Below are 12700 nucleotides of genomic sequence, written 5' to 3' on the forward strand. Positions count from 1 at the left end.
GGAGATCTGTATTGTGAACCACAGAGAGAAGATGTGTCAGCGCCAAGGCAGCCAGGAGGACTACACATCCCATCATGCCATGCAACTGGTAAATTCTGTCAACATCATTTTGTACAGCCATAACCCCCGTGTCCCAATATCTTAAACGTATTCAAAGTAATAAAGAGATTGAAGCTAGGTAAATAAAGCAATTCAAATGTACCCCTAATATGTAATAACTCATTGTTTAGGGTCATGTTTCAGATGCCCCTTTTAACTTGGTTTAGTAAGCTTTAATTACATGTATTTGTTTTTTATTTTTTACTAATCAATAAAAGTCAACACACTTACATCACTACTGTCACATTTTGTGGATCCATGAACTCAATATGATTTCTAGTGTTTTGAAACAATATGCTCTGAAATAAATCTTCTAAACTGGAATATGACACCAAACGACGACCTATTAGCTGTCTGTCCATCCTAATGACACACATTTTTTTGCATATATCTGTTGAAGTGCCAGTTCAGTTGTGACATGACTTGATTAGGACATTCTTTAGCATGTCAAACTGTCAGTATGCCAAACTTACATATTTACATGCACATGTGGTGGGTGGAGGTCATGATAATCTGCTGGCATACTTGTTTACACAGTGAAGTGTTTCATGTCAAAGTCTGTCTACCTGTTTGTATTACCACATGTTGACAGTAGAGCCAGATACAGATTTTTATTTTTGTTCTTGTTTCTATTATTATTATTATTATTATTATTATTATTATTATTATTTATTTCTTAGCAGACGCCCTTATCCAGGGCGACTTACAATTGTTACAAGATATCACATTATTTTTACATACAATTACCCATTTATACAGTTTTTACTGGAGCAATCTAGGTAAAGTACCTTGCTCAAGGGTACAGCAGCAGTGTCCCCTATCAGGGATTGAACCCACGACCCTCCAGTCAAGAGTCCAAAGCCCTAACCACTACTCCACACTGCTGCCCTTCTAGCCCAGCCAGTTTGGTTTTGAGTTTTGTTGTCTTCCCCGTCACAATACACATTTCATACAGTCAAGACTCAAATAAAATATCAGCAAATAACAATCTGTAATCTTCTTATTTTACATCACATACCGTTAACATTACTGTGATTCAGTACAAAATACTGAATACTTATGCATTAGCATTTGTATTACAAATTACAAAAATAAAAATGTAATGAAAATCCGAATTTCAATTACAGTACATGTATTTTCAATACACGCCTGCCTGTCGGCACACAAAAATTAGCTGTAAAATACAGGACCATTTTTAGACAACGTTAGAATTAAGGTAAATGAGGTAAATACAGTAGATTCACTGCCTTGGTAATGCTTTTTAAATAGGACGCAGGGGTCTTTGCTTGTTCCCAGAAACACACGCTTGCATTTGAACCATGCTGCAGCATTCCTCACAGGTGCATTTCTATTTCTTTAGCAGGAGGAGGATGAGAAAAAGAACATTTGGGTCAGTCAGGAACGACAGCGAACACTGGACAGACTCCGCAGCTTTAAGCAGGTGGGTACTGCTTGATGGGTATTTTGGTTGTGATGCAGCCTTTCTCATTTCTGTGTGAAACAGGGAAGAATTCTAACTCCAGTGATTGAAATTATTGTTTGGTAATGTTTGTGTTGCCTTGCAGCGGTACCCAGGTCAGGTCATACTGAAATCAACCAGACTTCGACTAGCAAGGAGGAAAAGCAGCAGCCCCTCGGTTCCCTGTGCCAGCCCGGATCAGGCTCAGTCCCTCTCAGCAAGCGTGCAGACCGACGAGACCGCAGAGGAGAGGGAGGCAGGACTGCCTCGAGCCCCCTGCACCACCCAGCAAGCAGGGGGGCTAGAAAGTGTTTTATTACCTCCTGCTAGCACCGCCTTCCAACCACCCCAGCCTGCCTCGCTGCCCCTCTCCCTACCTTTGCTTACCTGCCCAGCCACAGCTGCTCCACCCCCGCCCCCTCCTCCACCCCCGCCCCCTCCTCCACCCCCCCCCAGCGAGGACCCCCTCTCCGAGAGCGAGGCACAGCCCGGCAGCCCCGTCAGACAGCCCGGAGAACTCGTGACAGAGACTCTGCAAGCCTCCAGCACACTGCCCTCCGCACAGCTCTTTGACAGCAGCCAGCTGGTGAGCGCCAGGAAGAAGCTCAAGAAGACATCTGCCATGGAAGGATCACAGAAAAGAAGTAGTAAGGCTTTAAACTAATACTCATGCTCTTATTATTCTCTGCAGGGGGGTGAACAGCCCTGTGAAAATGGATATAGGGTCATTCTGCATCAGAATGGCCAATGATCCCCACCTCACCTACATCTGCCATACCCCCACCCCCCCATTATAGGCCATAGTTAAAGGCTAATATTTAGAAGAATCTGATACGATGTGGGAAAGATCCACAAATGTAGTCAATTTGGTGTGGAATTACCCTATAGTGAAACTGCTCAAAGGTACTGTACATATTTTGCATTTTTAGTTATATTTTTTAGTTATATTTGTATATAGTTATATCAGCGGTTCTCAAACTTCGCAACAAAAATCGCAGAGGCTAGACTAAACACTACAGAAGTGCATTCCGCTGATTGGCTGACATGGCAAGTTGGTTGCTAGGTAACCAGTTCAGACAAAGGCAGGTAGGACGAGGAACTCTTGGAGTAAAATTGAGTAAAAAGTGTCAATAATAATAATAATAATACATCAATCTAATTGTTTCTTAAACTAAACTAGTTTTTTTAATTGATTAGGTATTCACGACCCACAGTTTGAGAACCGCTGAGTTATATTATGATGAAATGTGTTATAATCATCACATGGAAATCCTGATCAGGTGTTGAAATACATTATATAAATACAATTGCTTTATAAATAAAATTGAGGGGACAATGAAATAGTCTTGGACTTGCTATGAGCAGTGGATCTGGACACACAGAACCTGGTGACTATGTCCTGTTTCTGTACGGGTTAAAAGAGAGTGGCATCTCTGGTATAAGCTTTGGCTTTCTCAGTCAGCTAGCTCTGTTATATACAGTATGTGTGTGTGTAAGTGCGTACTGTATGCCTGCTCTTGTATTGACAGCGAGTTCCCCTATGGATGAGGTGCTGGCTTCTCTGAAACGAGGCAGCTTCCACCTACGCAAGATGGAACAGCGTGCCATGCCCCCTTCCCCGGAGGAAGACGACAGCAACAACATCCTAGCACAGATCCGCAAGGGCGTCCCGCTGAAGAAGGTTCAGCGCGAGGAGCTGCAAGATTCCCTGGGGGAGCTGCCTGACTCTGCTGACCCGCTCACCCGCAGCATTCACGAGGCACTGCGCCGCATCAAGGATGCCTCCCCGGAGTCTGACTCTGAGGACGAGGGCCTGCCCTGCGCCGACTGGGACAGCTAGGACACCCCAGCACTGGGCAGCTTCAACCAATCCCACAATGCTAGGTTAGGCTATTCGCTAACTGACACTAGGCTTTTCATTTTAGTATTTTTTTCCATTGGACAGCCCACCTTAAGATGCAATGTCTTGTTTCCAATTGGCTGATGAAAAGGTAATGATAACCTTGCAATTAGCTCCACTTTCCTATGTACTGAATTCTTGTATTCCAGCTTTGAAATTTTTTTGAGTTGCTCTAAAGCACATCGCCTTTGATACTGACAATCTTCAAATCTCCTGTGGAATACCCAGGGGTTGAAAAACTCACAGCTGGGGCTCCCGAGTGGCGCATCCGGTAAAGGCACTCCACGTGGAGTGCAGGATGCGCCCTATAGCATGGAGATCGCAGGTTCGAGTCCTGGCTATTCCACTGCCAACCGTGGACGGGAGTTCCCAGGGGGCGGTACACAATTGGCCGAGCACCGCCCGGGTGGGGAGGGCTTAGGTCGGCCAGTGTCCTCAGCTCGCGGTGTCCTCAGCTCACCGCGCACCAGCGACCCCTGTAGACTGGCTGGGGGCCTACTGGCCTGCCTGTAAGTTGCCCAGATCTGCGTGGTCCTCCGACGCTGTAGCTCTGAGGTAGCTGCATGGTGGGCCTGCAGAGTGAAAAGAAGCAGACAGCTGACGGCACACGTTTCGGAGGACATGTGTGTCCGTCTTCATCTCTCCTGAGTCAGCGCGTGGGTGGCAGCGGTGAGCTGGGTTGAAATAAACAAATAATTGGCCTTTCCAATTGGGGAGAAAATTTGAAAAAATAACTGGCGATTCCAAATTTATAAAAAAATAAATAAAAAAAAAAAAGTGAAAAAAAAGGAAAAACTCACAGCTGAGACAGGACACAAGCACAAGGACATCATGGGACCCAGGTTCACACAGTAACACTGGCTGAGCAAACTAAAGAAACCAAACGCATGCTTAACATGCTGCTCAGAGGCTGAAGGTCATTTAGTGAAGTGAAAGAGTAGCCTGTGGACTGGATTCAATCTAAATGATTGATGTGTCTTACAATTATAAAGTATAGCTATGGCAGTACGTAAACTTTTATTTCATTAAGTTTGTGGTTCAGGTTTTTGTTGGTGAAAGTGCAGTATGGTCTGTTTGGCATAGTAATGTCTGGTCAATTCCAGTTTGCACCTGTGACTTTTTTCATTTTCACATTGAGTGTATTAGTTTTGGTTCCCCCGCAGAGTAAAGGGAGGTGCGTACAGGATGGAGAGCGTTCCTGTCGGAACACTGCTTCTGGATTGAGATCCATCACAGCTGGGCATTTCATCCTGTCAGGCTTATCGTTCTTTGTGTTCCAGGTAGCAGAGAAAAATAACAGACTTTTAATTATTTTACAAAATCCATATCTGACTCATTTCTTTTAATCTTTTAGGACATATTTGTAGACTATTTGGACAGTGTGTGCAGTTTACCTTATTATGCATATAATATTAAGTATCTTCAACACAGATACATCCACAATTGATTAATTTAGAAACCCCTTATACCAATTGCATATAAAAGCTCAAAGCCTTTTCATAGCATAGTTAAAATCAGAGGATAAGTATATCTGTTCCTGCTTGCTGAAGCATGTGTCCCCAATCCATATAAATAGCTGTCAGACTCTTTTTTAGGGCATCCAGTGTGAGGTTTGCACATTCAAGCCCCATGTGTTCTGTGTGAAGAACCCCGAACCGCTATTGGGCCCCTGTGCCCTTTTCTCTTTCCATGTGTATGCATGTTCTGGTTAGCTTTTAATAATGAACCAGTGAAGTTTGAATTCGTTCTGCAGATTGCCTACCCCCTGCCTTTTATTGCTGTAAGCCTTTCATGTCTGTGGCTAATATAAAAGGAGTGCAAGTGTCTCTGTATAGCACAAAATAATTGAAGGAACAAGGAAAGTGACATATTTTTGCATGTTATCTCCTAACTGTAAGGAATTCTTTTTTGGGGGGAATGTGTGGAATATTTTGCACTTTTAGTGTGACACGGAATAACCTAAAGAAATATCAACGTATACTCCTAATTTTGTAAAGATAACTTTATTGTATAGTAACTGCTTCTTAGACGTGAATTACAGTCATACCTGCTTATAACAGCCGCCCAAGGGACCTTGTTAAAATGGTGTGTACTGGTCATTTAACATGGCACTATATATCCACAGGGATTCATCAGACTTTATAAATTCCCAGTGTGGGCCCCAGCTTGTGCCCAGTCTTATAACTGGCTGGGTCTGAAACACAAACAAACAGAACAGCTGTATCCCATTGCATTGGAATGTAGGCATCCTACAGCTTAGCTGGGATTTAAAAGAAAGGTTTCTAGGATCTGTCTACCCACCATAAACATCTGTACAGTTAGAAAGTGCTGTGCTAGTGTTCCTGCAGGCAGACTGCTGACAGTTACTGATTTGTACGAATTGAACCCTTCACACAGCAGACCCTTCAGACTAGAGATAATGCTAACAGGATCAATAGTTGGTGTGTGGAACACGCTAAAGAACTGCTAGCTTTCAAGCTAGGTTCTGATTTTTAGTTTTTTTTAGTTTTTGCTTTTAGCTAACAGAGCCCCGTAAGAGGTTTCCTTAAGAGATCTGTTAATAAGCGGTGACAGAGCAACACACACTACGTGCTTGGAAATAGGTCATATCTGGTCTTATTTATAATTACGGACTGTACAGTATTGTGTAAACATCAGTGTTTTTTGTGTTAGTTTTTAAGTGGCACACAGAGCAGGGTTGTCAAATGTAACTGTTCCTTCATGAGGACCTCTTCTTGGGATGATATTGGTGACTTCTACCAGCTTCCTCAGTTGTCAATGGAGCGCCACATAGCTCACCGTTCAGGCTTTTCCAGCCATGGAATGAATCAGTTGATCATCCTTTCATATAATTCTGAACAGTATGTTTTAAGCAATAACTGTTGTTATTTTTTATAATTACGAAGTACCTTTTGTACTGTGTCCCTTCTCCATAAGAACATTCCACAGTTGCTTCATGTTGTTGAAGAGAAAGTACTCGCATTGAGATCTTCACTCCGTGGGACCCATTCCAATACTTTATTTTCCCGTCTCCCGCGATCTGTTCAGAAGTTTGTGTTTATGTCAGGGATTATTTTGACGTAACAGAAACAGACTCCTCTGGGTGGCTTTGTCATACCCAGGCTAACACTTTTGCACAATACTGTACACAGAGAAACAGCAAGACATATTTGTGACGTGGCAGTAATCATTCCCTTTGCCGTGTTTCAGTTCTGGCTTGATGGCTGTACAGAGCGTTTCTAATGCAGATAAGCCAGGTTAGACAGCCCTGTGGGCTTGTCAGCGGAAACTTTGTACACCCCCATGCACTCTGGTGCAGCTGGGAGCCTGTCAGCAGATCAGAAGCACAGTGCAGCACATGCAGGATTTGAAATGGCCCAGATTGCAATTAACAAGTTTACCAATCTGGAAAATAGAACCAGCACTTTATTTATTTTAATAAATATCACTAATGGATTAGTGTCACATTTTGTTTGTGTTGTGCAGAAAAAAAAACTACCCCTTGATTTACTATTCTTTGCATATGTTTTAAGGGTTAATATTTTTTACATTACAGACAAGATTAATTCAGGTTCTGAAAGCTATGCTGCATCAATTCCAGTGACAGAAATAGCCCAGTTATTCTGCCTGTTTTCCTGCTGCACTGTCAGTGCATTCTAATTGAATCATGTTGCAGAAGATTTGCAGAGTTTGTATCACATGAAGACAAAAAAAGAGAAGGATGGGTTTGTTTTCAACCCTTTGACATTGAGAAAATAGGCATTAAATGGGTATGGGAGCATACCCAGGGCAGTAAAGGGTTACTATGTTTGAAATAGACAGATATTTTGTGTGTGTATGTGTGTGTGGGTTTTTAGTGAGCTGTTTTTATTTCTATTGTTTAGTTTTTACAAGACGTGTGTTCTTTTGACCAAGTACTTTATGTTGTGTTTTTTTATATAGTATAATTTTAAGTGCTATTCTAATTTTTTGAAATGATTGTTGAGGTTTTGTTTTGTTTCTTTAAGTTGCAGTGTGTCTGTGTTTCGTTTGAGATCCCTTGTGTGAGCAGACTTGCACTCAGACCCTTTGTAGCGCTAACCATTGTTACGAGAGGATCCGGAATTTGAAGGGAACACAGAATAAAACATTCTTGATTTATTTCTTTAGCTCCACCAGCTTTGTTTCCATGTGTGGAGGTTATCTTCCTTCCTAATATACATTTTCCTTCTGTTGGCACTGGCATACCTGGATTTCATGTGTATGGAAGATGTGGTATTAATTCCTATCATTTACAGAATGACAGGGTTTTAAAGACGATGCAGTGACCCCATACGTACAGCAGCTGTATAACTGCATCAGATTGTATCCTGAGAGCTGTAAAACTGCCAGGATTCACACAAGGGGGATTAGGATTACTGAAATGAGAGGACTATGAAACAGAACAGGTTTTACTGAAATAATACCAGGCGAGAATGATTTTATAGAGGTCATGTACAGCAGCGTGCAAATGTAATAGAACACCTCAAGGTTTGCCCTGCTGACCCTGGAGAGTATCAGCAGTGAAGTGCAAGCTTGAGACAGCCACCCATTTTTCATTTGACTACAGATTAGACCTGCACATACAATCTTTACTTCTATTATGATACAAAACAATGGAGATTACAAATGTATTCTAAAACCCTACTGCAAATTCTACCTGAGAGGCAAAAACAACATGCCATGTCCATTCAGGTTGTTCAGTAAGCATTATTTTGCATTTGTATGTGGAGCGGTTTGACTTACTCCTTATTTTTATGTTGTTTTCTCTGTTGCTAATTGATGGGAATTAATAGAGTTCCTAAGTCAACTATGCATGGCTTCTGCTGCAAATTTACTTTAATCTCCATTTTCACCAGTGCTGCTAAGAATATTGTTTTCTGCAATATAAATCGGTATTGTAAAGGGATTGGGATGTGGAAGTCTAAAGAGTGAGTTTTCTGAGGTAGCACACAGGAGGATGTTTCTGTATTGCACCCAATTTAACTGAGTTGTATGTGACCAAGCAGCTGAAGCGTGGCTAATAACGTTTCTTACAGTGTTTAATGATCAGCCAAATCACACACTGCTCATCCTCTGACTCTAACGAAGTATCTAGGAGGATTAACTAGGCTGATTTAATAAACAACCCTCTTGTATTTAACACTACTAATGGAGAATCATAGTGACTGTAGCTACTATTTCTTTTAAATATTTCTGTTATATGTTTTACTTTGTGTGTATTACTATCATTTTATGGAAGATAATAACCAGTTCTGGATAACGCAGTTTGAATAAAGTTCTTTGCCAACCTGTATTGTAATCTCACGTTGTTGCACTGATTATGGCAGTATGTGTAATGAAGTAAAGGATTTTAACAATTAACGGCATATGTTTACTGCTCGTAATATAAAATACGTTTTCCAATCTTAATGGGCCAGTCGATTTTTCTTTTTCTGCAGGGGTTTCAGCTGAGAAGTGCATCTTACGGTATATGACGAGAGCAGTGTATGCATGCATTCTAGCAACTCTTTAACTGATTGCTGATAACAGCATGTTGAAGTTTTTCATTTACAAAACTGAATAATGTCACTTATTGCACAAAGTTCTTCCATGGTACAGTGTAGCACATGTGTGGACCTCTTCAGTGCTGGTTTACCCTTATATATCCTGCCATGGACCTTCTTAGTTGGGTAATTCATACACTTCATGTACTGTATTGAGGTTTGTTAAAAGAATATGTTTGTTCTTATTGCTGCCGAAAACACTGTTAACTATGTAACCTGTATGTTAACCAATTTTTGCTTTTTTGTTAATTCTATATTTTATTTGTGTTCTATTTCTGGCCAACACTACAGATTGAACATGCAACATGTACCTGAACCAGTGAACTCTTTTACCTTAAATATCTGGCTTGCCTGGGCACATCATGATCACATTCATGAATCAGTGATTAGCCACTCGCTAGATATGTGCAATATTATTATACTAGAAGTAGAAACATTCATTAATAAATTAAAAAAAAAAAAAAACATTGTATTTAAATGTACATTGTATTGTAAAGGGTTAAAGTTGGACCTTCATGTTGCATTGAGCGATTGCCTAAGATTACATATTTAAGTAACAGATATCATTTTTAAAACTAAGCAAGCATTTATATAGCAATGTCACTGAAATGTAAAATAATTGCTTTTAATTGTTTTTTGCCTTTTATTCTGCCTATTCTTTATTTTACCATTGTAATCCTGATTATTTGCTTTGTATTTTCAAATCTGCATTGTGTCCAAGGTGAATAAAACCTTGTATACCAAGTACTGAAATTGCCTCTTTTTTTTCTGTACGAGTGATGTAACATCGTATTCGCAGTTTTGGTGCTGACGTTAATGATTCACTGGTTTTATTCAATAAAGTATATTTATTTGAACTTGTCCCGTTTCCTCATTATTATGCTGGGTGCATATGCATAGTTGAGACTATTTGTGTTCTGCCCTTACAGCGAGAATGCAAGTGCGACATTAGAATGACATTATGGAGAAAATGGGAGCACATGACTGTACTGCTATAGACTAGGCTTGTGTTATACTGAGGGAGCACATGACTGTACTGCTATAGACTAGGCTTGTGTTATACTGAGGGAGCACATGACTGTACTGCTGTAGACTAGGCTTGTGTTACACTGAGGGAGCACATGACTGTACTGCTATAGACTAGGGTGTGTTACACTGAGGGAGCACATGACTGTAATGCTATAGACTAGGCTTGTGTTATACTGAGGGAGCACATGACTGTACTGCTATAAACTAGGCTTGTGTTACACTGAGGGAGCACATGACTGTACTGCTATAGACTAGGCTTGTGTTATACTGAGGGAGCACATGACTGTACTGCTATAGACTAGGCTTGTGTTACACTGAGGGAGCACATGACTGTACTGCTATAGACTAGGGTGTGTTACACTGAGGGAGCACATGACTACTGCTATAGACTAGGGTGTGTTACACTGAGGGAGCACATGACTGTACTGCTATAGACTAGGGTGTGTTACACTGAGGGAGCACATGACTGTACTGCTATAGACTAGGGTGTGTTACACTGAGGGAGCACATGACTGTACTGCTATAGACTAGGGTGTGTTACACTGAGGGAGCACATGTCTTGTATTTATCTTTATATAATCTCACTGTTTAAGGGTAATAGATGGCATTGCAAATATTGTGTGTGAGCGCTCAGTTGCTTCACACTTTTTTATTCACACTGTTTGCTGTTAACACACGATGGGGTTTACTTTAATAATCTACAAACTGTGGTATTAACCCTTTAAATGTGTTCTATTATGGATGTACATATAGTACTGTACCCCAGATACACTACCTGTCCCAAGACTTTTCATTTAAAACTGCCATTCAGAATCAACCCAATCTGCATTTTATTTCAATCTAATCTGCAATGTATTTCAGTCTAAAGCTGCAATTTGTATTAAACTAAATATTTGATGTCATTGTTTAAAAGCATACATAGCAGTGTAGATGTTTCTGTGTGTTGGACACGCAATGATGGACTATCTGTACTTTATATTGACAAAAAAAAGGTTCCACTGTGAACTTGTGAGCTGATAGCAGGCCGTGCTTCCCAAAAAAGTTGCTGTTTAGAGGTTATTCCATTGTCTCTCTTATCACAGTGTTTGATGCAACACTGCTTCCCATGGTTATAGCACCAAGTCTGAGCTACCAGTGGAGGTCAGACCGACCATTTCAAAGTGGATTTCTCAAGGAATGAGTACTGCACTGACTCGCGTTCTGTTCTTTGTGCTTGGTTCTGGTTTGGAAACTCACTGGATACTTCTAACCAGGTCAGTGATCACTCCTCCACCTCAATGAGGATTTGTAACACTTCAAAAAAGAATTAGGAAGTTCAAGAAAAACAAGACAAAACTTTTTTTTTTGTAGAATATTGTCACTGTATTTCAAAATAAAACCTGTGTTTTTAATTTTACAGGACTCCCTTGTTTGAATTGAACAAGTTAAACTAAAGTTGAGACTTTAGACCTCTGCTGTTGATAGGTCAGTAGCTTCACTGCTGACCCTGCTGGTATCTGTTCTTTGCAGTAGCTACGGTCCTCTGAAGACAAGAAAGGGCTCTCAATTCATTGTAGCTTTTCCAGCTGTTGAACTGCAGAGAAAGCTGCAAAACCATCTGATCTACCGGGTATAGAAGTCTGGGGAGAAATACAGAATGGGATCACAGCCCATTTGAACTATAAACTTCAGATTACAATTGTGTTTTAAGCACTAGGTATATGAACATTAAAAGTTATTACTCAAACAATATTCCTTTTTAGCATTTCTACATTAATGATTAGAACATCTGAGAGTAAAATCTAAACCCTTAGACCAATCAGACGTTTCACCAAATTAAAAAGGTCGAACCACAAGCCCTTGACTAGTGTCCCCCATTGTTTTTACAACATTATACAGATTTTTTTTTGGCAATAATAAACTCTGCAAAACAGTCCCTAGGAAGCTCATCATGATGCTTCTTCATACCAAAGACATATTTTATAAATATTCTACACAGAAACATATTTGGCAAATCAGTTCTTCTTAATCTTTAAATTGCATCATTTCAAAGTCTTTAATTTCAGGTAAGACCAACACAAGCTGCTGGTTTCTGAAAACAGTTCAAAATATTGCCTGGTTTATACACCTTAAAAATACAATCATAATAAATACCCAAGTACCATAAGTTAAAAAAAAAAGAAAGAAAATATTTAAAAAATAAGTGAAAAGAAGAAAAATATTACAAATTAAGAAAACCAAATAATAACCTCAAATTCACCATTGCAAAAAAAAAAAAAAAAAAAAGTTAAAATCATTTTTAGATTTAACCAAACAGTCCGGTATGACTGAAGTTTACAAGTAGAGTATAAAGTTGTTGAAAAAGATCTAGAAAGAAAAGACAGCGCGGACGGCTTCCTACAGTGTGCAGGGTCACCATTTCTGATCCTTTTCCAGATCACTCGGAAAACAAAGAAGTATGCAATGCCTGATTGCATGATTTCAGTGGTTTCCCGAGGCTCCTCCAGTATTGCTCAGTGTATACAGGGGCTCAGCGCAGGCCTTGCCCTCATATTCAAGCCACATAACCCTTTATTAAATTGAATACTGGGACCCTCCGCCTGGGATACAGGACAAGAGGCTAGGTAGTTCTACAGAGAGGAAAGCCCGTCAGGGTTGTAGTGTAGAAAT

General features: G+C 40.4%; 2 protein-coding genes across 2 annotated transcripts in view; one reads left to right on the forward strand and one right to left on the reverse strand.

The window, feature by feature from the left end:
• Positions 1 to 9879, forward strand: part of LOC117403611 (junction-mediating and -regulatory protein-like) — a 44879-nt gene extending 35000 nt beyond the window's left edge. The window contains exons 7-10 of the mRNA XM_034005843.3: positions 2 to 88; positions 1460 to 1540; positions 1665 to 2205; positions 3088 to 9879. Of these exons, the coding sequence (XP_033861734.3) occupies positions 2 to 88; positions 1460 to 1540; positions 1665 to 2205; positions 3088 to 3398 (1020 nt within the window). The 3' untranslated portion in view covers positions 3399 to 9879. The remainder of the gene's footprint in view (position 1; positions 89 to 1459; positions 1541 to 1664; positions 2206 to 3087) is intronic.
• Positions 9880 to 11398: 1519 nt separating this feature from the next.
• Positions 11399 to 12700, reverse strand: part of LOC117404105 (homer protein homolog 1) — a 75837-nt gene continuing 74535 nt past the window's right edge. Inside the window, exon 11 of the mRNA XM_058995371.1 lies at positions 11399 to 11670. The gene's annotated coding sequence lies outside the window, so the exon portion shown is untranslated. The remainder of the gene's footprint in view (positions 11671 to 12700) is intronic.

The sequence above is a fragment of the Acipenser ruthenus genome, chromosome 1 (genome assembly GCF_902713425.1).
Source record: "Acipenser ruthenus chromosome 1, fAciRut3.2 maternal haplotype, whole genome shotgun sequence".
NCBI classification, from domain to species: domain Eukaryota; kingdom Metazoa; phylum Chordata; class Actinopteri; order Acipenseriformes; family Acipenseridae; genus Acipenser; species Acipenser ruthenus.